The sequence below is a fragment of the Lates calcarifer genome, unplaced genomic scaffold (assembly GCF_001640805.2).
Source record: "Lates calcarifer isolate ASB-BC8 unplaced genomic scaffold, TLL_Latcal_v3 _unitig_2455_quiver_1588, whole genome shotgun sequence".
In the NCBI taxonomy this organism is placed as follows: domain Eukaryota; kingdom Metazoa; phylum Chordata; class Actinopteri; family Centropomidae; genus Lates; species Lates calcarifer.
In genome coordinates this window covers 55-23,605 of record NW_026116229.1, presented here as the reverse complement: position 1 = coordinate 23,605, position 23,551 = coordinate 55, and the positions used below count along the sequence as shown (strand labels likewise).

The following is a 23,551-nucleotide window of genomic DNA, read 5'->3' as shown; positions in this document are numbered from 1 at the left end:
CCTGAGAGCAGCTGCATGAACATTTAAACCAAAAATTTTAATCTCATTTTGTCAGGTCTCACCTGTCTCTCTCTCTCACCTGTCTGTCTCTCACCTGCTCTCACCTGTCTCTCTCACCTGCTGTCTCTCTCTCACCTGTCTGTCTCTCTCTCACCTGTCTGTCTCTCACCTGTCTCTCTCTCTCACCTGTCTGTTCTCAGGAGGCGTACTCCATAGCTCGTCAGTTTAACCTGGTTCCTCCGGTGTGTGAACAGGCTGAGTATCATTACTTCCAGAGAGACAAGGTGGAGCTGCACCTGCCGGAGCTCTACCACAAGATCGGACACACACACCTACACACACCTACACACACCTACACACACCTACACACTCAGTGCTCAGTTCAGGTGTGTCTGTGTGAAGCTCTGTAATGAGGCAGAGATACAGGAAGTATCCAGATACTGATGTACTCTGTCTGCATCACTGGTGAACGTGCTGCTCAGACTGTTGGAGCTGTGTTCACTCCTCCAGGTGAACGAGCTGAGCTGTGAACACACCAGGTAAACACACACACCAAAACTAAAACCAGTGTTTGTTACAGCACTTCCTGCTCCAGAGGGAGAGGAGGATCATGGGTAATATAAACTGTTGGACTGAGTCCCTAATGATCCAGGACTCTGAGTGACTGAATCTGAATATTCATGCTAAGCTAAGCTAAGCTAAGCTAAGCTAACAGACCCAGGACCCTGCAGCTGATCTCAGACACCAGATGAAAAGCCTGCTCTGTGTCTTTAACTCTGGACGGTGGAGGAGGTGAGACCCAGCGGAGGTCTCAGGGGGGACGGCAGCTGTTCAGGTCCAGGTCTAAATATAGACCGGTTTAATGAAGTGGTTCAACATGAGGTCTGCCTGTCTCTCAGGGGTCGGAGCCATGACCTGGTCTCCGTTAGCCTGCGGTCTGCTGACAGGGAAGTACAACGAGGGGGTCCCCGAGAGCTCCAGGGCCGCCATGAAGGTACTAATACACATTACAAATACACACTGAGGTACACACAAATACACACTGTAACAGACACACAAACATCATCCATGTGGTGATCAATATGTATGTGTGTGTGTGTGTGTGTGTGTGTGTGTGCAGGGTTATTCGTGGCTGAAGGAGCGTCTCTGCAGCGACGAGGGGAAGAAGCAGCTCAGTAAAATCAAAGAGCTCCACCTGCTGGCCGACAGACTGAACTGCACTCCTGCTCAGCTCGCTATAGGTACACCTGTCTCTCTGTCTGTCTGTCTGCCTGTCTGTCTCTCTGCCTGTCTGTCTGTCTGTCTGTCTCTCTGCCTGTCTGTCTGTCTGTCTGTCTGTCTGTCTGTCTCTCTGTCTGTCTCTCTCTCTGTCTGTCTACCTGCCTGTCTCTCTGTCTGTCTGTCTCTCTGTACACCTGCCTGTCGGATGGATCCTCAGTATAAACCTGTTGATGTGCTTGTCCTCCCTCAGCCTGGTGTCTCCGCAGTGAAGGCGTCAGCTCGGTTCTTCTCGGAGTCTCCAACACAGAACAGCTGCTGGAGAACCTCGGCTCCCTCAGGGTAACACTCACTCATTCATTCACTCACTCACTCATTCACTCACTCACTCATCCTCTAACTGAGACCTGAACCTTGATGAAGCCTGTGATTGGTCGTCTCTCAGGTTCTGTCTCAGCTGACTCCGCCCCTCATCGCAGAGATGGACGCGTTGCTCGGCAACAAGCCGCGAGGCACCAAGAAGGAGGCGCGGAGCTGAGGAGGAGGAGGAGCCTGGAGACTTTACTGAACATATTCAGACCGCCTGCGACGACACGGACACGGAGCCCGGCGGGATACAAACTTTATTAGTCTTCAGGGACGCAGACGCCACGTCGTCCTGGTCGTCATGGAGACCACGGAACATCTGTCCGTCCTCAGAGAGACTTTAACTCCTGCAGATAATCAGAAATATTTATTCTTATATTCACGACGAGACGTTGGCGCAGAGAAACAGCTGAGCACGATCGTAACCGAGTCTGTGTCGACTTTAACTAAGAGTCAGATATGCATGAAGACACAATCTGTAATCAATAGAGTTCAAATAGAAGCCGATCCAGGTTCAGGTGGACCGCAGGGTTCGGTTCGTTACTCCCTGACTGAACTAACAGAAGCAGAAGTTATAACCTGATTTATCGATTAGTTTTGATTTAATCTGAGTTTCATTCATGATAAATAATTCACTGAAGTCACATTTAAAGCTTTACTTTGTTTCTAACTGTAATACTGGTTCTGGCCACAAGAGGCTGCTGTTCACCTCCACCTCCGTCTGAACAGGACAAAACATTCAGGGTTTTTAATTTCTCCAAACACAGGGTTCGTATCCTGAGTGTTAACTTCTTATTTCTCATTTATTATTTATTATTATTTTTGCCTTGAAGGAAAACTTCAAGGATTTAGAATAAAAACCTGAAAATAACTACGTGAATGTTCCGACTGTTTCAGCCTCTTGTGGCCAAAGCCATCAGAATCTCAACATTAAAATGTTCAAACGTTTTGATTCTGAAGTCAGAGCCGTGACTTCATACTTTATTTATTATTTTATTTTTTAAACTGAAGGCTCCTGTTGCTGTGGTAACGAGGCTCCGAACTCTCCTGAATCCTCATATTTATGAGTACATTTACTATAAAGTACAGATATATATTTTATGAATGTAGAGGCCGTAGTCTTTAGATTTTTAACTCAGCGGTGCTCAACCCTGAGGGGCCGGGACCTCTCAGCGGTCGTCACCTGTTCACTCCTGACCTCAAAGTTACAGATGACAAATTTAAATTCAAATTAAACTCGTAGATTATTAATCAGCGTCTGATTTGACTTTTGAATTTAAATAATATTTAACAAATGAAACTTTATATTTTCCTCCTCTGTGAGTTAAACTGTCCGTCTCTCTGACGGTCCTGACCCGCTCAGGTTGAGGCTGCTGATCACCTGATCACCTACCTCTGATGGGAACCAGTACTCTGCATGAAACCACGTGACTGTCACCGTGACGACAGGGCGAACAGGTGGATTCTGGTTGGTCACATGGTTTCGTGACGTTTCCCCTGTCGCTGTTTAACCCTTTCTGCTCCTCCTGATGTAATCAACACTACTGGAGAATGACAATAAAGTTATTTAAATCCACGTCTGCAGATCAGAGTCTTTGTCAGCGCACACACAACGTGAAACACTACACACACTCGTCACCGCTCACATGTTGATTCTCAACATCACACACATTTAAACAACACAACAACACAACATTTAAAGGACGATTCAGGTAAATTTCAACCTGGAGAAACGAGGATGTGAGAATTTTTCAGGGAAACCGACACGAGCCTGAGTCAGACTGAAAGTAAAACCAGTTTGTAGCTGTTAGGAGCTGTGCCTGGGTGTGTTTGAGCAGTAAAGGTCATTATTAGAAGGATTATTAGAGTGAATAATGTGACAGCTAAACTGATCAAATGCTTGTGAAGCAGGAAGAAAACAACATGTTTCTGATTGTGTTTTCTTTTATTAGAAAATCATCTACAAAACTCTGAAAATAATCAGGGTTTAATTTTACTCCCGTCACATCTTCCATGAATGTTTGACAAGAATTCATCCTTAACAGAGCAACAATAAAGTTCATGACATACAGTGAGTTTTAGATGAATAAAGTGAGTTAATGAAAGTATCATCCATCTCAGTGAGTCAGGACACAATTAGTGTAAAAGTAAAGAAGGCAGCTGCAACACGTACAGAGCTGACGGGTTTAACAATTCAATCAACTCACGGTTCGGTTCGATACTTGATACAGGACTCACAATACATCTAAGGATATATGAAGAAAGAATGAAGGTTTTAGAATAATTACTCATAGCTTCTCAGTGTAAACTGCAAAACACACATCTCTTATCTCAAATCTCTTGTTGCCACAAAACCCAGTTTCTTCCAGTGTTTTATTGATTATAACTAAATTCTAGTTCAAATGTAAAAATAAAATCTTTCCTGCAGTTTCTTATTCTGCAGACTACAGTGTAAAACAAAGGAACTGTGTTGTCCATAATATACTCCTGGTTTTATCTCCTGGTTCAATTACATTTCTATTCATTAGTGTTGTCGTCCGTGTGTGGTGAGTTTTTCAGAGTAAAAGTCTTTGGTCAGTTCAGTTGAGGCTGCTGTAACATGTTCTGATGCCACAGAGGAAATAAATTAATGACGAGTGAAAGCGAGTTCACATCGTATCCTGACGTCTTTACTGCAGAAATGAAACCAAATCTTTCTGTCAAACAGCTGAGTTACAGCTGTTACAGATAACCCTAACCCTAACCCTAAAATATCAACGGTCAGAGAAAACACTTCTACAGGAGGAATGAGAGAGAGAGAGCGGTCTCATCAGTCACATCACAACACACATCACAACACGGTGCATTGTTACACACTCAGCTGAATCACTATTCAGACTCTTCAACCTACACTGAATCAGCGTGAACACCTTTGTGTCTTTTGAGACTTCCTAGCTGTGAGAAACCTTTCCCACACTGATCACAGATGTAGGGTTTCTCTCCAGTGTGATGGAGTAGGTGGGTCTTCAGACTTCCAAACTGCGAGAAGCTTTTCTCACACTGATCACAGCTGTACGGTTTCTGTCCAGTGTGAACGCGACGGTGGATTTCTAAATGAGATGAGGTGGTGAAACCTTTCCCACACTGGTCACAGTTGAACGGTTTCTCTCCGCTGTGACGGCGCTGGTGGATTTTCAGATTTCCCAACTGTGAGAATGTTTTCCCACACTGATCACATTTGTGCGGTTTCTCTCCGCTGTGACGGCGCTGGTGGATTTTCAGATTCCCTAACTGTGAGAATGATTTTCCACACTGATCACATTTGTGTGGTTTCTCTCCAGTGTGACAGCAAAGGTGGATTCTTAATTTTGACGAGGTGGTAAAACCTTTCCCACACTGATCACAGTGGAAAGGTTTCTCTCCGGTGTGTTGGAGTTGGTGGGTTTTCAGACTCCCTTTGAGCGTGAAACCTTTCCCACACTGATCACAGTTGAATGGTTTCTTTTCAGCGTGACTTCCCTGGTGGATTTTCAGATTCCATGACTCCGAGAATGTTTTCCCACACTGATCGCACCTGTACGGTTTCTCTCCAGTGTGGCAGAGTTGATGGGATTTCAGATTCCGCAGTCGTAGGAAACCTTTCCCGCACTGATCACAGCTGTATGGTTTCTCTCCGGTGTGTCTGCGATGGTGGACATGTAAATGTGACGAGGTGATAAAGCCTCTCCCACATTGCTCACACTTGTACGGTTTCTCTCCAGTGTGACTGCGCCAATGGATTAGTAAATTTGATGAGGTGGAAAAAGCTTTCCCACACTGATCACAGGCGTATGGTTTCTCTCCAGTGTGACTGCGTTGGTGAATTTTCAGATTCCCTAACTGTGAGAACGATTTCTCACACTGATCACAGCTGTACGGTTTCTCTCCGGTGTGAATGCGGCTGTGAGTTTGTAAAGCAAAGTGATTCGTAAAGGTTTTCCCACACTGGTCACAGCCGTACGGTCTCTCAGTTTTTAGCTGATGTGAAGTCTTCCCACACTGGTCTAAACGCCGTGGCCTCTCTCTAGTGTGAAAACTCTGTGACAAACAGGAAGAGAGTGAGACGGAGAGAATTAGATTTTATGGTAAAGCCAGTCGTCTGAAACCACACGTGTACTCTGCCAGTTTTATAACAGCCCAGATTAATGGTGCGTTCCATTTACATCAGGGTCGAACTGGGAGTTAATGGAAATCTGAAAAATACAGACGTTCACAGAGACTTAACAGCTGCTTCTTCAGAGTTTAGTTTTAACTTTTAAACAAACCTGCTCCACCTGAAAAACACCTCAGCTGTTAACATCCTAGATTTTAATGTGAACACTTTAGAACGTTCTTAAAACGCTTCTCAAATTTAACTGTTTTTCTAAGAACTGTGAGGGAAGTGGTCTTTGTTGGTTACGACTGATTTCTGTTTGCATTTCTTGTGTTATAGAAATAATCTTTATCTTTATCAGAGCCTCTTTGTTGCATCCAAATTTTGATTCTGTTTGGCATCAGTACGGTTCGATGACGTCTTGGTCCTGCTTGAAAAACTCAGACTTTAATGATTGTAGTTTCAGAGCTGAAAAACCCAGTTTCTGACTGTTTCCCTGTTTAATTTATCCTGTGATCTGAAGGTCTTCATTCCACTACAGAGCAGAAAACCTGACCACAGACAGGTTCCTCTGTAGCTGGTGAATGTTCAGTAAAATGTTTCTTTCACTTTGAAATTGCACATTAACTCGCAGAAAGCCCAGATTCCCCAGTTTTCTAACAGCACCTAAACGCATCGTGTGGATCTAAGTGGACCCTGAGAAGAGTTTAAACCGGAAATGTAACCTGATCCCGGTGATCCCTGCACCCACACCTAACAATCTGTTCATGTTGTTTCAGTCGAATTTCCCGCCACACTTTGATGTTAGATTCATGAAATCGGGAAAACACAAACAGTTTGTGTTTCTGATGACACAAAAACCTCCGGATCGTTTCTATCATCGAGTCCCGAACACTGACCTGTGAACCGGTGGGACCGGCGGGCTCCGTGCTCCGGTGGTCCGGGTCCTGGTTCTCCTCCTTAATCTCGGTCTTGTAGTGGCCCTGGTCGTTGAAGTTCGGGTCCAGAGTTTCTTCCTTAATCTCGCTCTTGTAGTGGATCCGTTCGGTAAAATCCGGGTCCTGATTTTCCACCTTTACCCCATTCTTGTAATGATCCTGGTCGCTGAAATTCGGGTCCTGGTTTTCCTCCTTCATCCTGGTTTTGCAGTGAATCTGGTCGATAAAATCCGGGTCCTGGTTTTCCTCCTTCATCCCGGTGTTGTAGTGGTCCTGGTCTAAGACGTCCGGCAGGTCTCCTCTGCGGTGGACTTAGAAAAACCTCGTCCTCTTCTTTACTGTTAAAAGTTTTTCTCTTGGCGGATTCTCCGAGGAACGTCCACCATGTTGGTCAACGTCCTTTAGAGCATGCGCAACAATGTCCTGCTCTGAGCATGCGCACTAACATCCTTCCGTCGGCCGAGTGGGCTCTCTTCCGGTGGCGAACTCCCGCTTAACCACAACAAACAATAAAGACCCGGATGTTTGAAGCAGTTTGTGTTGATGCTCATTAAAGTGTTGTAGAATATTTTCATGTTTTTATTTGTTTTATTTACGTGATTAAAAAGACTTCATCATAACATGACGTCTGTGATGATGATGATGATGATCCTCTTCATCTTTATCACAGACCTTCATTTGAACTGATTCTAATGTCTGATGGTTGTAGAGACAGAACAGCTGAACAGAGACGTCCTGACCAGAAAAATCTGACCCTCTCACTTCTGCTTTAAAGACTTTCAGTGGATGTTTTCTTCCTGTTTTCTCCACTTCCAGTTTCTCAACAGCTCAGCACGTCTGAGTCCTCACCACAGAGACTCTGACAGGCAGCTCACTGGTTTATACTGGGAGACTGGTGGAACCAACCAGAACCAGTTCTCCAGGCTCTGCTGCAGGTTCCACTGCTCTCCAGCCAGTCTGGGGTCAGGTTCCTGAAAACCTGTTTGAGGACCAAACTAAATCCACGTTCCAGGTCCTGTCAGTGGTTGAAGCTGGACGAACCACAGACGTCCTCAGAAGACGGAGCGTTCAGAGGGAGCTGTGGTCCCACATCAGACTGAAGGACTGACTCGGTGTTTGGATCAGTTGGATCCACTTTGGGCCTCTGACAGACCGGATGTGTTGGTTCCTGCTCTGAACAAAGGACCCAGTCTGTATAAAGCTGCATTAACAGAGTCCTGCCCTCAGGTCAGCAGCACGGTGACATGGAGGGCAGCCCAGGAAGACTCGGACACGCGAACAGGAAGTGAAGCTGAAGGCGTCGCTCTGCTGCTCAGACTGACATTCAGTCGTCATCCAGACAACATGAAGACTCCGTCTGTGTCTCTGCTCCTCGGTGAGTCAAACACTGACCTCCTACATCCATTCATTCATTCATTACAGAGGAAACACACATTAGTTACAGTTACTGTGACCAAACTGACTGTGGACACATGTACATATATATACTTAGACACACACCTGTATTATAACATGTATGTAGAGTCTGGACTCGTTTACAGCAGCTGGAACCACGAAGCTTCACAGGATCCGTCTCTTCGTTCACCTCCTGTGGTCAGGACGACTGGTCTCAGATCAGATACTTTAATAAGAAGCAGAGGAGAAGACGCTGCAGGAAGACCAGGACGACACACTGGAACACAACAGGAGCAACAACTGACACTGACAGAGGACAAAGGGACTGGATTAAGGTCTGGATCAGGTGATGAGACGACTGGGATCAGGTCCAGGTGAAACAGGAGAACAGCAGGTCTGAAGAGAGAAGATGGAGAGGGAGGAAAGTGAGCTGGAGACGAGGTTGAGGGGGTCGAGGTGGTTGGGGGGTCGAGTTGGACTGTATTAACATCCAGGGTGTGGTTCGCTTCAGGATTTGAGAGTCGCCACACTTCTCCTTTATGAGCCTCAGGCGTCACTTCTCTTTTTCGCAGCGACAGGTAAGTTGTTCAAACTGATCTCAGATCAGCTGCAGACTGAACACAGAGAAATACACAGGTCACACACACACTAATGTTTCACCTCAGCTTTGATTACAGCAGGTTTTCATCGTGGCTTCTTCTTGTATTGATGGTGGAGAGTCAGATCGTTAAGTCTTCTGCAGAACATCCCAAAGACTCTCAGTGGGGTGAAGGTCTGGACTCTGGTCTCATGCTCCATGAACACTCTGGTATTGTCGTCTTGGAATATGCCTTTGCCATCAGGGAAGAAAAAAATCCATGGAGGGAAAAACCTGCTCATTCAGTATATTCAGGTCAGCTGAGCCACATGATATTCCTGAACCTGGACCTGAGCAACTGAACCAACCACAGATCATAACACTGCCCCCACAGACCTGTACAGTGGACAGTAGGCATGATGGGTACATCACTTCATCTGCTTCTCTTCTTACCCTGATGCTGATCACTCAGGGACAGGGTCAGTCTGGACTCATCAGACCACATCATCAGTCTTTGTGCTCCCTGACAAACTGGAACCTTTTAGCCTCACTAATCAGTGGTTTTCTTGAGGCTTCACAGCTGGTTAGTCCCAGTCCCTTCAGTTCTCGTCACACTGTTAATGTGGAAATGCTCTTATGTTAACTGTTAAACATAACTGTGACTTCTACTGTTGATTTTTTATCATCTGATTTCACACGTTTTAAATGTTTAAGTGATTTTTCCTGACTACATTTCTTCCTTGAAGATGATGGTTCGTCACTCTGCTGGTTTTAATGATGTGTAGCTTCAGTAATCTGCTTAGCTGTTTTCTCTGCTTGATGCAGGTCAATATTTCAATATTCAATATCAACATCTTTTCCACAACCACAAGGATTCATTAAACACAGCGAGTCAAACGTTTTCATTTGTAGCTGCTCAAAATAAACAGAAACAAAAGGAGAAACTGATGATATGAATGAAACAGAAAAACAGACTCTGTTTATGTAGAACTTTTCTACTCATGTCGACCACTCAAAGCAATTTACACTACAGGTCACGTTCACCCATTCACACAATGAAACATCAGGGCAGTTTGGGTTCAGTATCTTGCCTAAGGACACGTCTGCACACGGACTGAAGGAGCCGGGGTTCAAACCTTTGACTTTCTGATTACTGGGTGACTTGAGACACATCCTCACAAGACGCAACAAAGACCCCCAGTGTCCTCTGACCCTCAGTGTCCTCTGACCCTCAGTGACCTCTGTCCCTCAGTGACCTCTGACCCTCAGTGTCCTCTGTCCCTCAGTGTCCTCTGACCCTCAGTGTCCTCTGTCCCTCAGTGTCCTCTGACCCTCAGTGTCCTCTGTCCTCCTGTTGCAGGTGTGTCTGTGCTGCTGCTGTCTGGACTGACTGTTTCTGCAGGTGAGCTGATGGAAGAGAAAACAGTCACTGACTCCAATAATAATACAGATACATTTACTCTGACTGACTGTCTGTCTATCTGTCTGTCTGTCCTCCAGTCTCTCTGAATGTCAGTCCAAACCTTCAGCAGTTCTTCTCTGAAGACTCTGTGTCTCTGAGTTGTGTTGAAGATGGACAGACAGTAAAGAGGACCAGAGGAGGACAGACTGAGGACTGTGGACCAGCTGGTTCCTCCTGTATCATCTCAGATCTGTCCTCATCAGACTCTGGAGTTTACTGGTGTGAAGACAGAGCTGGACACAGGAGCCAGAACATCACTGTAACTGTTCCAAAAGGTCAGTAGTTTGAACTCTGTCTGTGTCTCTGTGGTTCAGGTCTGTTGGTGAAACTCTGTCTGTGTCTCTGTGGTTCAGGTCTGTTGGTGAAACTCTGTCTGTGTCTCTGTGGTTCAGGTCTGTTGGTGAAACTCTGTCTGTGTCTCTGTGGTTCAGGTCTGTTGGTGAAACTCTGTCTGTGTCTCTGTGGTTCAGGTCTGTTGGTGAAACTCTGTCTGTGTCTCTGTGGTTCAGGTGTTCCAGTTATTCTGGAGATCCCTGCACTTCCTGTGATGACAGGAAGTGATGTCACTCTGCGCTGTAGAGACAAAGCTCACGTCAGATTCAAGGCTTTTTTCTTCAGGGATGGTGTCCTCCTTGGATCTGGACCTGATGGAGAACTCACCCTCAGTAAAGTCCAACAGTCTCATGAAGGTCTCTACTGGTGTTCTACTGATGAGTTTGGATCATCTCCTCAGAGCAGACTGAGGGTCAGAGGTCAGTGACATCACTTCCTGTTTCTATGACAGTTTAAAGATATGAACTAACCTGCTGACCTGATAATAAACTGATCACTGCACTGAACCAGGTTCTACTCATCTCTCCTGCAGCTCCTCCTCCTCCTCCTCCTCCTCCTCCTCCTCCTTCATCTCCTCCTCCTCTTCCTTCTCCTCCTCCTTCATCTCCTCCTCCTCCTTCTCCTCCTGCCTCCTCTGTCCCTGTGCTCAGACTCTTCTGCCATCTAGTGGTCTTCTGTCCGTACTGCATCTGCTCCGTCCTGCTGGTGTCCATCTGCTGCAGCAGGAAGACAGGAAACAAACCAGCCGTCTCCATGGAGACGACCCCACCTGTTGGAGGAGGAGGAGAGGATGAACAGTATGATGACATCACTGCTGATGTCACCACTGAGCATGAGCTGTGAGCTGCAGAGACTGTGTTTGATCAGGCTTCACAGTTAAAGGATGAAATGATCAGATTCATCAGGGTCTGTCAGACGTTAGAAAACAGCTTCACTCTCTAACAGCTGATTTAATGTTGATACTAACTCATCAGCTCTGTTCTTCTTCCTTCATATCCTGGTGTAGTTGTCCCTGTGTGGAGCAGCTGACAGAGATCAGCCAGCATCGTGTCTCTCTGTGTCTTTCTGCTGTTCTGTCTGAATAAAGAATCAACCAAGTTTGACACCTGATCATTTTACATCCTCACCACTTTGTATTCAGCCCTTCACTTACTGAAGCCTTGGACCAGGAAACCTGGAACCTTTAGAAGCAGCTGGAGATCTGATGGAATCCAGAGAATCCAGGTGTATCAGCCAAACATAGACCCATATCTAACCTTCACTTCCTCTATAAGATCCTTCACAAAACAGTGTCCTCAGGGTTCTGGTCTTGGACCAGGTCTATTCACCTTGTATTTGCTTCCTTTAAGAAACATTATCAGGAAACTCTCCATAAATGTAAAAATAATGTAATGATTTCCCGCCAGGGATTAATAAATGATTCCATTCCAACTTCCATTGTTATGCAGATGATACTCAACTATACTTGATGAATCTGATGAAGGTCTCTACTGGTTACATTGATGAAGGTGTTGACTCTCCTCAGAGCAGACTGAGGGTCAGAGGTCAGTGACATCACTTCCTGTTTCTATGACAGTATGAAGTAACCTGCTGACCTCTGCAGCGTTCTGACAGTCTTTGATTTGAACTGTACAGGACACAAAGCTGCTTCAGAGTAGCCTCAGTTTGACTGAAGGTGACAGGCTCTGTCCCCCCTCCCATGGTAACAGGGGCCTCCCCCAGCAGGACAATGCTCCCAACACACCACAGAAACCAAGGCCTCCAAACTCCCCAAAACCCAATCTGATCCAGGATCTGTGGGATGATCCAGAACAAGACAGATCCATGGAGGCCCTCTGTCCTGAAACCCTCAGGACCCAAAGGATCCACTGTCAATGTCCTAGTTCCAGACCCCGCAGGACCCCCTCAGAGTTCCTAGTCCATGTCCTGCCATGCCCTGTGACATCAGAAAGATCTCCTCAGTATTAGTGTAACAGCAGGTCTGTAGCTGCTTCACACTGAAGACTCTGAGTTCAGTTCTTGAAGTGATCATGTCCTCACTTTGTTTCTCCTTCGGTTCCTTGTTGCTTGTTTAAAGGTTTGGTATCTAAGTCTTGATAAAGACCTGAATCATTAGACGGTCTCTGGCATCAGGATCAATAGAAATGATTGATCCCATCTCTGTGTTTATTGGAGCAGCTGCTGATGAAGGTGTTTCTCCATGTTTCTGTTCAGGTAACAGGAGCAGGTAAATGTCTGGACTGTGCTTGGTCGATGAAGAAGGTCGACTGACGTCATGGCGTCGTGTTTCCGTCCGGTCTGTGGTCAGCTGCTTTCTCAGGATTTAATCCAACTGTTCTCATGTGTTTCTGTTTGTTTCTTCGGACAAAGGAACGAGTCTGAAACAGAGACTGAACCGAGGCTCAGTCGGTCTGTGTCTGAATGAGACGTTCAGAGGTCGGTCTGTGGAGGGAAACCTCCACCTGCTGGTCCAGACCGACGACCGCCTCCTACAGGAAGCAGCTCAGGTTTGTCTGAACCGTCTGAGTTAGGATGTGTCTGAGAATCCTCTGAGGACGGAACAGAAACTGTTCACACCTTTTCATTTAGAGAGAATGAAAAGGTGTGAACACACACACACACACACACACACACACACACACACACACTGATTTCACCATGACGCAGCTCTTGTTGAAACTGAAAGTGAAACTAAAGTTTCCTCTGCGTCAGTCTGAGTCTGAGCTGAGGACACAGTCAGTCTGATTCATTCAGCTGCGGTCACATCACAGACGAACGGATCGAACGGGATTTAACGGGATGAAGATGTTGCTGGTGTTCGTGATCTTCCTGCACGGTAAGAAAACCTTCCACCAAACTCCATTCACAAAACGACTGGTTTTACTGACCGTGGTCGCGTCGCCGTGACCGGATGATTCGGGCGGAATCGTCGCATCAATTTCTAAACTCCCTGCTGGTCAGAGTCAGTCACGTCTGTCTGTCTGTCTCTCTGTCTGACTGTCTGTCCCTCGGCCTGTTTGTCTGTCTGTCTGTCTCTCTCTCAAACAGTAATAGTCAGAGTCAGTTCAGCACCATGGACAGCGGCTGGATGTTGCGTTCAGAGTCTAAACCTTCCTCCTGTAAAACACAAAGACTCAGAGTTTCATCAGGACCAATAATCCCCCCCCTCTTTCAGTGAAAGTGAAACTTAAATGTCTCCTACCACACCCTGTCAGAACAGTGACAGGACTTTTTCTTCAGAGTCTGAACTACAGGTGGGTTTGGTTGAAAGGTCGCTAACTCTTTAGCATCATTAGCATGTGTACTGGCTGTTAGATAGAGAACCTGTGTTAGACTAATGACCTGACGGTAGAACAGGAAACATGAGTCACGGAGACTTCCTTCAGACTCAGACTCTGATCATTTTCATCAAGTGTTAATAAAGACTGTGGTTGTTATAAAGTCCACACTGAGCAAAGCAGATTAAGATCATAAGTCATGTACAACAGCTTCATTACTGTCAGTCAGCAGAAGGTGACTGAGGGAAACTGCAGAATATGATCAGGCTGAGGCATTAATAAGAGCTTTATAATGACTAATAAAGAGCTAATATACATGTTAGTACATTAACAACCAGTTAATGGTGAATAACACGTCTGATATTCACATCTGACTCACACTTTCTGAAGGAAACTGAATTGAAGTGATACATAAGAATCTGTTCATCAGTTCATTTAAATCTATGTTCAGCTCGTTTGGAGCAAACAGAGGAATCTCTGACACAATCACATTCACAGCATCAGGACAGGTAAATACAGTCAAACTGAACATTACAACCTGCAGGACTGAGGCTCTTATTGTGGCGGGGTCTTTACAGAGTTCCTGTGGGAGGAAACCAGTCAGAGGTTTGTGAAGGTTTAATCGTCCACAGTCAGATCAGTGAGACGTGGATTGAACAGGACTTTATCAGAGGATGAAGATGAAAGTGGTGTTTGTGATCAGCTCCACCAAACTGCTGAATTTAGACTCTGTGTGTTTGGGCAGAAGCATCAGATCATCACTTGTTCTGGATAAATCCACTGCATCCTGACGTCTGTCTGTCGGTCCCCATCAGACCCATTATCCTTCCACCCTGACAGATGCTGCCTCTCATTACACTCGATACAGCGATTAGATCAGCAGCAGCTCATCGTCACATCAGACGTACTGTAACAGTCTGACTGCTCTTTACAAACCTCAGAGGAAACATAGAGTAGGAGGGCCCTGTCTAACTGCTTCATTTAAATCCATGTTCAGCTCGTTTGGAGCAAACAGAGGAATTTCTGACACATCATCAGGAACTAACCTCCGCCCTACAGCACCACCTACAGCACCACCCCCACCTGTGTCTGACTTGCTGTAGAAATAAACGTGATTTGTTTGTGTCCTCACAGTTTCCCAGCATGCCTTGGGTATAGAGGTGTATGAGGGGGCGGAGTCAGTCCTGCTGCCCTGTCAGGTCAACGCCTCTGTCTCTGAGAAGTCCACAGCGGTGTGGAGCCGAGAAGACTTCAGAGACCCGATTGTTCATGCTCGTCAGCAGAGTGGAGACGTCCTCGGAGACCAGAACCATCTTTACACCAACCGAACGTCGATGAGGACGGACGCTCTGCAGACTGGAGACCTCAGCCTCACTCTGAGGAAACCCTCCATCAGTGACAGTGGCAACTACACCTGCACCGTCCGGAGGTCTGGACAAGATCTGAGCCGGACTCAAGTACAACTGAATGTTATCTTGTCAACTGCTGAACCTCCAGCCTGGCCCAAGGTCCTCGCAGCTGTCCTGGTTGTCCTGGTTGTCCTGAATGTCCTGGCTGCAGCTGTCATCGGTGTCCTCATGTATAAAATGTATAAAGGGATGAAGGAAAGAAAAGGTACGGAGTGTGTATGTGTGTGTGAGCAGCTACAGTTTGTACAGTGATGGGAAGTCTCCAGATGTAGAGTATAAACCCTGAAAATGTAAACACCCCCAGTCCCTGCAGAAATAAATAAGGTAAATAAAAAAGACGACTGAGACATCATCACCACCAAAACCTTTTTACACCCCTCACATGATTGTTCCATCCTTTGTAAAGTCAGTAGCTTCAAACCTCATGACTCCATCAATAACTCAATCATTCCTGTCAAAAGAAATGTTTGTAGTCCATTATCATCAGTTGTTCCTACATCCTCTACAATCAATATACCTGTCTTCACTCTTTACTATTGAAACTAACCCAGTTAATGAACGTCTCAGTGTTGGCATCCAGGTGTAACAGTTCTTCAGTCTGACAACACCACACTGACATGGAGGCTAGTTCACTATGACCAAAACAATCATGTAGCTCTAACATTGTTGGATAATGTGGTTTTCTCATGCAGCTTCTTACTTCTACTCTCTGATGAGAGACATGATGACGACGGTGTCACAGTTCTTCTCCAACGTCACCGGTCATGGCGTCAGTTCACAGCAAGGTAAGAGACGATCGAGAAGATCACCTGCTGAGACAGAAGAGTGATGTCAGCTGTTACACCTCGCAGAGGTCGGAGCAGTGGACTCAGGTCAGAGCAGAGGTGGACTTCAGTGGATTTATCTGAAGTTTTTAATGTCATGTTGTTGTTGTGTCGACTACAGAACCGTATCTAGTCAGACAGAAGGTCCACGCAGGTGTCCTGGTTCCTCTGGTTCCTGTGGTTCTCCTGTTTCCTCTTCCTGTGGTTACCGCTGTCATCATGTATAAAAGGATGAAGAACAGAGAAGGTTTGTGTCTGTGATTGTTAATTTCACTTATATAGCACCACATCATAACTGAGGTTAGTACAGCTAAAGCTGGGCTGTCATGGTTTTGGTCGACTAATAAACAGATTTCTAGAGATGAGAGCTGCTCCATCCAAAGTGAAAGCTGTCTCTCTTAATCAGACCAGGTCAGAGGTGCTGAGTGCTGCTGCTGGTGATGTGCTTTGTTGTCCTCTCAGTCCAACAGGTGGAGGTGGAGGAGGGGGTGGAGTCTGTCCAGCTGCTCTGCAAAACCACAAGGAACCTGCCTAAAGACGTCAGAGTGGAGTGGAGGAACCGTTACAATGATACAGTCCATGTGTATGCGAACGGCTCTGACCGACCTGAAGAACAGGACCAGGTTTACAGAGACCGAACAGAGATGAAGAAAGACCTGCTGAGAACTGAAGACCTCAGTCTGACTCTGAAACACCCCACAGATGGAGACAACTACACCTGCAGAGTCTACAGCAAGGAGGGAAAACTCCTGATGAAGAAAAAAATGGAGATACAGGTCAGAGGTCAGTACTGTAGATACAGGTGTCGTGCACAGGTACAAGCAGGTGTGGCTATGTGTTAAATATTATAAATCATAAGGGATATTATTTAAAATAGTTAAGAATTTCAGAGCTTTTATTGGGTTTAGGGGGGAGTTGTAGCGGACAGACAGAGAATAAAGGTTTGATTTTGTCCATTTGACAATCAAACTAAGTTGCTGAATAAACAGTGAGTTGTGCTGTTGATTGTACAGACACCAAAGACAACACTGTCTCTGTTCAATGGAGCAATGGGAGATATTTCAGACTGAACCAATCAAACATGTTTTCACTGCAAATATTTCACTTCATACAGTCAAAGAAAATGTGCTGAGTGCTGCTGCTGCTGTCTGTACAGCTGATGATGTGCTTTGTTGTCCTCTCAGTTCGAAAGGTGGAGGTGGATTCAGGGGTGGAGTCTGTCCAGCTGCCCTTCAAAACCCCAGATCACCTGGATGGAAACATCAGAGTGGAGTGGATGGACAGTGACAACAAGAAGGTCCATGTGTATGAGAACGGCTCTGACCGACCTGAAGAACAGGACCAGGTTTACAGAGACCGAACAGAGATGAATGAAGACCTGCTGAGAACTGGAGACCTCAGTCTGACCCTGACACAACCCAGAGTGGGAGACAACAACATCTACACCTGCACCATCTACAACAGGAATGGAAACATCCTGATGAAGAAACAAGTGAAGCTACAGGTCAAAGGTCAGTGCTGTAGATACAAGTCAGAGGTCAGAGATCAGAGACTCCTGTAATAGGTTTTAGTGAAGTCAAATGATTGGACAGGTAGAGCTGGGTGGTATAGTGTTTCAATCTCCTGTATGGTATGACCTCTTCATATACCCACATACTGTAGCATAGCTGAAATAACAGCTGCACCATTTCAGTCGGCAGCAAATTACATAATACTGTCCACCACTAGAAGTGCTACGGGAGCTGTGCATAGTGTACTGAGAGAGGATCCATATTTACTGAGCATGTTTTTTTTTACGAACAGTTAGAACTTCATAACACAACAATGAACAACCGCAGCCCAAAGCTCATGACCACAGGTGAGGGTTTGGAACATAGACGGTTGGTAAATGGAAAGCTTTGCCTTCTGGTAAATCTCATCCACACCAGGCAGAGTGCTGACGAGGAGCTTCTTGACTACGTCAGTGACCTCTGCTAGGGCTGGTTGAGGCTTCTCCCAAGTCTTCAGACACTGTCCTCCTCACAGAGGATCACTGGGTTCACAAGCTCCTTGAAGTGCTCTTTCCATTGCTCGACAATATCCCTACTCTGGGTGAGAACTATTCCTCTCCCCAGCTGAACACAGACTGAGACAAACCCTACTGTTTCAAAGGTGTGCCAGAACTTCCTTGAGACCAAAGTCCTTCTCCAAAGCCTCACTGACCTGCTCCCACGACTGAGTTTTTGCTGGTGAATTTTCATGAAACTTCCAGAATCCTACACACTACTTTGATCCAACTTTCTGGTCATACCACCCGGCATTAACAGGAGATATTTCAGACTGAACCAATCAAACATGTTTTCACTGCAAATATTTCACTTCATACAGTCAAAGAGAATGTGCTGAGTGCTGCTGCTGCTGTCTGTACAGCTGATGATGTGCTTTGTTGTCCTCTCAGTCCCTAAGGTGGAGGTGGATTCAGGGGTGGAGTCTGTCCAGCTGCCCTTCAAAACCACAGTTCACCTGGATGGAAACATCAGAGTGGAGTGGACGGACAGAGACAACAGGAAGGTCCATGTGTATGAGAACAGCTCTGACCGACCTGAAGAACAGGACCAGGTTTACAGAGACCGAACAGAGATGAAGAAAGACCTGCTGAAAACTGGAGACCTCAGTCTGACCCTGAAACTCCCCAAAGCCAGAGACATAGGAAGATACACCTGCACTGTCAACAGCAGGGACGGAAACATCCTGATGGAGAAAAAAGTCAAGCTACAGGTCAAAGGTCAGTGAACTTTCAGGAAGGCATACCTTGAATAACCTTTAGTGAAGTCACAAATATTTCACTTCATACAGTCAAAGAAAATGTGCTGAGTGCTGCTGCTGCTGTCTGTACAGCTGATGATGTGCTTTGTAGTCTTCCCAGTCCAAAAGGTGGAGTTGGACATGGATACAGGGGTGGAGTCTGTCCAGCTGCCCTTCAAAACCACAGTTCACCTGGATGGAAACATCAGAGTGGAGTGGACGGACAGAGACAACAGGAAGGTCCATGTGTATGAGAACGGCTCTGACCGACCTGAAGAACAGGACCAGGTTTACAGAGACCGAACAGAGATGAAGAAAGACCTGCTGAAACCTGGAGACCTCAGTCTGACCCTGAAAAAACCCACAGAAACAGACAACAACATCTACACCTGCACCGTCAGCAGGGACAGAAACATCCTGATGAAGAAACAAGTGAAGCTACAGGTCAAAGGTCAGTGCTGTAGATACAGGTCAGAGTGATGACAAACTGCTGCTGCTGTCTGTACAGCTGATGATGTGCTTTGTTGTCCTCTCAGTTCGAAAGGTGGATGTGGATTCAGGGGTGGAGTCTGTCCAGCTGCCCTTCAAAACCACAGTTCACCTGGATGGAAACATCAGAGTGGAGTGGATGGACAGAGACAACAAGAAGGTCCATGTGTATGAGAACGGCTCTGACCGACCTGAAGAACAGGACCAGGTTTACAGAGACCGAACAGAGATGAAGAAAGACCTGCTGAAACCTGGAGACCTCAGTCTGACCTTGAAACACCCCACAGAAACAGACACCTACACCTGCACCGTCTACACCAAGGAGGGAAACATCCTGATGAAGAAAGAGGTGCTGCTCTGGGTCAGAGGTCAGTGCTGTCTATGTGATTCAGATAATAACAATAAAATAATTGTATTATTAATGTGAACTTTGAGGCAGAGACTCCTTTAATAAGTTTTAGTGAAGTCAAATGATTTGACTCTAATTGTCTTTCAGAGACAGAGAATAAAGGTTTGATTTTGTCCATTTGACAATCAAACTAAGTTGTTGAAAGCTTCAGTCCTTGTGGCCTCCTGGTACCTGTCCTCTGCTTCAGGAGACCCGTAGGCCAGCCAAGCCCAAAGGCCTCCATCCTTTGTTTGAATGCTTCCCTCCCCACCAGTGTCCATGAATGGGTTCTTAGCTTGGTGCCTCAACAGGCACCGACCACAACTCCTACCCACCACGTCTGCAATGGAGGTTTTGTACATGGCCCACTCTGACTCCACGTCCCCAACCTCCCTCAGGGATGCATGGGAAACTCTTCTGGGGTTGGGAGTTGAAGACTTTATGTACAGAGGCCTCGGCCAGTCCTTCCCAGTTCAACCTCACTGTGCGGTTGGGTTCGTCAGGTCTGTCTGGCAACCTTCCCTGACACCTGATCCAACTCACCATTAGGAGGTGATCAGTTGACAGCCCTGACCCTCTATTCACCCAAGTGTTTACGATATACAGCTGCAGATCTGATGATACGACCAGAAAGTCAATGATCAATCTTTGGCCTCAGGTGTTCTGGTACCAGGTACACTTAGAAACCACCTGACAACATGACAGTAAGATAGAAACATCTGAACATTTGTTGTCCTCTCAGTCCAACAGGTGGAGGTGGAGAAAGGGGTGGAGTCTGTCCAGCTGCCCTTCAAAACCAGACCTGGACTGGCTAAAGACGTCAGAGTGGAGTGGAAGAACAGTGACAACAAAAAGGTCCATGTGTATGAGAACGGCTCTGACCGACCTGAAGAACAGGACCAGGTTTACAGAGACCGAACAGAGATGAAGAAAGACCTGCTGAGACCTGGAGACCTCAGTCTGACCCTGAAACACCCCAAAGCCAGAGACAGAGACACCTACACCTGCACTGTCTACAGCAGGGACGGACACATCTTGATGAAGAAACAAGTGGAGTTAAAGGTCAAAGGTCAGTGCTGTAGATACAGGTCAGAGGTCAGTGAACTTTCAGGAAGAGATACCTTAAATACATTTTAGTGAAGTCACAAATATTTCACTTCATACAGTCAAAGAAAATGTGCTGAGTGCTGCTGCTGCTGTCTGTACAGCTGATGATGTGCTTTGTAGTCTTCCCAGTCCAAAAGGTGGAGTTGGATGTGGATTCAGGGGTGGAGTCTGTCCAGCTGCCCTTCAAAACCACAGTTCACCTGGATGGAAACATCAGAGTGGAGTGGAGGGACAGAGACAACAGGAAGGTCCATGTGTATGAGAACGGCTCTGACCGACCTGAAGAACAGGACCAGGTTTACAGAGACCGAACAGAGATGAAGAAAGACCTGCTGAGAACTGGAGACCTCAGTCTGACCCTGAAACACCCCACAGAAACAGACAACAACATCTACACCTGCACCATCAGCAGGGACAGAAACATCCTGATGAAGAAAGAAGTGAAGCTACAGGTCAAAGGTCAGTGCTGTAGATACAGGTCAGAGTGAGGACAAACTGCTGCTGCTGTCTGTACAGCTGATGATGTGCTTTGTTGTCCTCTCAGTTCGAAAGGTGGAGGTGGATTCAGGGGTGGAGTCTGTCCAGCTGCCCTTCAAAACCACAGTTCACCTGGATGGAAACATCAGAGTGGAGTGGATGAACAGTGACAACAAGAAGGTCCATGTGTATGAGAACGGCTCTGACCGACCTGGAGAACAGGACCAGGTTTACAGAGACCGAACAGAGATGAAGAAAGACCTGCTGAAAACTGGAGACCTCAGTCTGACCCTGAAACACCCCACAGAAACAGACACCTACACCTGCACCGTCAGCAGGGACGGACACATTTTGATGAAGAAACAAGTGAAGCTACAGGTCAGAGGTCAGTGCTGTAGAGACAGGTCAGATGTCAGAGGTCAGAGACTCCGTTAATAAGTTTTAGTGAAGTCAAATGATTTGACTCTAACTGTCTTTCAGAGACAGAGAATAAAGGTTTGGTTTTGTCCATTTGACAATCAAACTAAGTTGTTGAATAAACAGTGAGTTGTGCTGTTGATTGTACAGACACCAAAGACAACACTGTCTCTGTTCAATGGAGCAATGGGAGATATTTCAGACTGAACCAATCAAACATGTTTTCACTGCAAATATTTCACTTCATACAGTCAAAGAAAATGTGCTGAGTTCTGCTGCTGCTGTCTGTACAGCTGATGATGTGCTTTGTTGTCCTCTCAGTCCCTAAGGTGGAGGTGGAGGTGGATTCAGAGGTGGAGTCTGTCCAGCTGCCCTTCATAACCACAGATCACCTGGATGGAAACATCAGAGTGGAGTGGATGGACAGAAACACCAGGAAGGTCCATGTGTATCAGAACGGCTCTGACCGACCTGAAGAACAGGACCAGGTTTACAGAGACCGAACAGAGATGAAGAAAGACCTGCTGAAACCTGGAGACCTCAGTCTGACCCTGAAATACCCCACAGACTGGGACAACAACACCTACACCTGCACTGTCAGCAGGGAGGGAAACATCCTGATGGAGAACCAAGTGAAGCTACAGGTCAAAGGTCAGTGCTGTAGATACAGGTCAGAGGTCAGTGCTGTCTATCTGATTCATATAATAACAATAAAATCATTGTATTATTAATGTGGACTTTCAGACAGAGACACCTTTAATGGGTTTTAGTCAAGTAAAATGATTTGATTCGTGACTTCTTGTTCAACCTCACTGTACGTTTGGGTTCGTCAGGTCTGTCTGGCAACCTTCCCTGCCACCTGATCCAACTCAACATTAGGAGGTGATCAGTTGACAGCCCTGACCCTCTATTCACCCAAGTGTTTACGATATACAGCTGCAGATCTGATGATACGACCAGAGAGTCAATGATCAATCTTTGGCCTCAGGTGTTCTGGTACCAGGTACACTTAGAAACCACCTTATACTCAAAACTGGTATTTGTTTTGGCCAGTCCATGGCTAGAACAGAAGTCCAATAACAAAGCATCGTTCAGATCAGACAGGTCGAGCCTCCCAATCATGTCCCTGAAGGATTCTCCATCACTGCCATCATGAATGATGAAGTCCTCCAGTAGAACTATAGAGGCCCCGCGTGGAGGGGGACTGTTTGCTGCCACCTGGCTTGCAAAGCACCTAACACCAATGCCCATCCCAGGTCTGGATACTCCAGCTCAGTCCTTGTGGTACCACTGAGGTTGGTGTATTGTTCTTTGTCTGGCCCCTCCCTTGGGACCAGTTTGTCTTAGGAGACCCCACGAGGGGCTATTGCCTTCAACAACACAGCTTCCACACAAACCCCTCCACCACCTTAAGCTGGTGATTCTCGAAGGAGAACCACTGTTTGCAAACATCATATTTCCTGTTGAACCACACCAGAGAAATAACTGCACAAGGCAGGAGAGGCCGGAGGTCCTGACAACTGACAAAGAGACCAGCATCCTGAAAACAGTCCAACGTAATGATTGGAGAAGGTTCCACTACTTTGAACCCAGGCATCACCTTGCTTGAGGTAAATATGAATATTTAAATGACCTGCCAAAGCACCAGCTCACAACAGGGACACCTACCAGGTGGAGATCATGACACAAGATGATCCAATGACTGACTGATCAGGAGAGAGCCATGAGTCAGGTGTTGAAAGCTGACAGGAAAACAAGGCACTTGTTGCCCAGCTGGCAGGACAGGGGTGTTTTGGAAGCATCAACAAGGTGTAGAGCCCAATTCAGGAGAACGCTATGTTCTCACCGTGTTCTCCAGAGGAGGCCGAGGCGTACAATCCTGAAGTGGTGATTCTAGTTTAGATCATGAAATTTGTTCAGTAATATCCTGGATGAAGTTATATGACAGTAAGATATAAACATCTGAACATTTGTGTCC

General features: G+C 46.3%; 5 protein-coding genes across 6 annotated transcripts; 4 read left to right on the top strand and 1 right to left on the bottom strand.

Moving 5' to 3' along the window:
* Positions 1-200: 200 nt before the first annotated feature.
* On the top strand, positions 201-1,764 carry LOC108892794 (voltage-gated potassium channel subunit beta-3-like; the record flags this gene model as incomplete). The annotated part of the gene is made up of 5 exons (XM_051068139.1): positions 201-319; positions 898-994; positions 1,121-1,241; positions 1,472-1,560; positions 1,664-1,764. Coding segments are annotated over 5 exons (519 nt in total), but the record flags the coding sequence as incomplete, so codon positions are not given.
* Positions 1,765-3,510: 1,746 nt separating this feature from the next.
* Positions 3,511-6,927, bottom strand: LOC108892795 (zinc finger protein 664-like). Its single transcript, XM_018690520.2, has 2 exons — positions 6,595-6,927; positions 3,511-5,640 (listed from the first exon to the last, which is right to left on the bottom strand). Exons 1-2 carry the CDS (start codon positions 6,886-6,888, stop codon positions 4,471-4,473), a joined length of 1,464 nt encoding a protein of 487 aa, XP_018546036.2. The 5' UTR covers positions 6,889-6,927; the 3' UTR covers positions 3,511-4,470.
* Positions 6,928-7,873: 946 nt separating this feature from the next.
* Positions 7,874-11,498, top strand: LOC108892796 (Fc receptor-like A). Of its 2 annotated transcripts, none has more exons than XM_051068137.1 (5): positions 7,874-8,008; positions 9,966-10,007; positions 10,106-10,342; positions 10,577-10,819; positions 10,933-11,498. In XM_051068137.1, exons 1-5 carry the CDS (start codon positions 7,978-7,980, stop codon positions 11,241-11,243), a joined length of 864 nt encoding a protein of 287 aa, XP_050924094.1. In that variant the 5' UTR covers positions 7,874-7,977; the 3' UTR covers positions 11,244-11,498. The 2 variants fall into 2 exon arrangements, with proteins under 2 accessions (XP_050924094.1, XP_018546037.1); XM_018690521.2 differs by having other exon boundaries at positions 11,051-11,191.
* Positions 11,499-11,634: 136 nt separating this feature from the next.
* Positions 11,635-16,101, top strand: LOC108892793 (uncharacterized). Its single transcript, XM_051068138.1, has 3 exons — positions 11,635-13,236; positions 14,813-15,292; positions 15,780-16,101. The coding sequence occupies exons 1-3, from the start codon at positions 13,200-13,202 to the stop codon at positions 15,914-15,916; spliced, it is 654 nt and encodes a 217-aa protein (XP_050924095.1). The 5' UTR covers positions 11,635-13,199; the 3' UTR covers positions 15,917-16,101.
* Positions 16,102-17,288: 1,187 nt separating this feature from the next.
* On the top strand, positions 17,289-23,304 carry LOC127140206 (uncharacterized). Its single transcript, XM_051068135.1, has 8 exons — positions 17,289-17,422; positions 18,349-18,461; positions 18,936-19,146; positions 19,232-19,552; positions 20,315-20,641; positions 20,800-21,138; positions 21,224-21,541; positions 21,895-23,304. Exons 1-8 carry the CDS (start codon positions 17,392-17,394, stop codon positions 22,302-22,304), a joined length of 2,070 nt encoding a protein of 689 aa, XP_050924092.1. The 5' UTR covers positions 17,289-17,391; the 3' UTR covers positions 22,305-23,304.
* The last annotated feature ends 247 nt before the right edge of the window (positions 23,305-23,551 follow it).

What these genes read in the sequence shown, in the direction of transcription:
- LOC108892795 (XM_018690520.2), bottom strand. Translation starts at nt 6,888, where the DNA reads ATGAAGGAGGAAAACCAGGACCCGGATTTTATCGACCAGATTCACTGC. An exon ending in CCGGTCCCACCGGTTCACAG is followed by an intron (nt 5,641 to 6,594) that starts GTCAGTGTTCGG and finishes TGTTTGTCACAG; the next exon opens with AGTTTTCACACTAGAGAGAG.
- LOC108892796 (XM_051068137.1), top strand. Translation starts at nt 7,978, where the DNA reads ATGAAGACTCCGTCTGTGTCTCTGCTCCTCG. An exon ending in TGGACTGACTGTTTCTGCAG is followed by an intron (nt 10,008 to 10,105) that starts GTGAGCTGATGG and finishes TCTGTCCTCCAG; the next exon opens with TCTCTCTGAATGTCAGTCCA. An exon ending in CACTGTAACTGTTCCAAAAG is followed by an intron (nt 10,343 to 10,576) that starts GTCAGTAGTTTG and finishes TCTGTGGTTCAG; the next exon opens with GTGTTCCAGTTATTCTGGAG.
- LOC108892793 (XM_051068138.1), top strand. Translation starts at nt 13,200, where the DNA reads ATGAAGATGTTGCTGGTGTTCGTGATCTTCCTGCACG. An exon ending in GTTCGTGATCTTCCTGCACG is followed by an intron (nt 13,237 to 14,812) that starts GTAAGAAAACCT and finishes GTGTCCTCACAG; the next exon opens with TTTCCCAGCATGCCTTGGGT. An exon ending in AGGGATGAAGGAAAGAAAAG is followed by an intron (nt 15,293 to 15,779) that starts GTACGGAGTGTG and finishes TTTCTCATGCAG; the next exon opens with CTTCTTACTTCTACTCTCTG.
- LOC127140206 (XM_051068135.1), top strand. Translation starts at nt 17,392, where the DNA reads ATGAAGAAACAAGTGAAGCTACAGGTCAAAG. An exon ending in AGTGAAGCTACAGGTCAAAG is followed by an intron (nt 19,147 to 19,231) that starts GTCAGTGCTGTA and finishes TTGTCCTCTCAG; the next exon opens with TTCGAAAGGTGGATGTGGAT. An exon ending in AGTGAAGCTACAGGTCAGAG is followed by an intron (nt 21,542 to 21,894) that starts GTCAGTGCTGTA and finishes TTGTCCTCTCAG; the next exon opens with TCCCTAAGGTGGAGGTGGAG.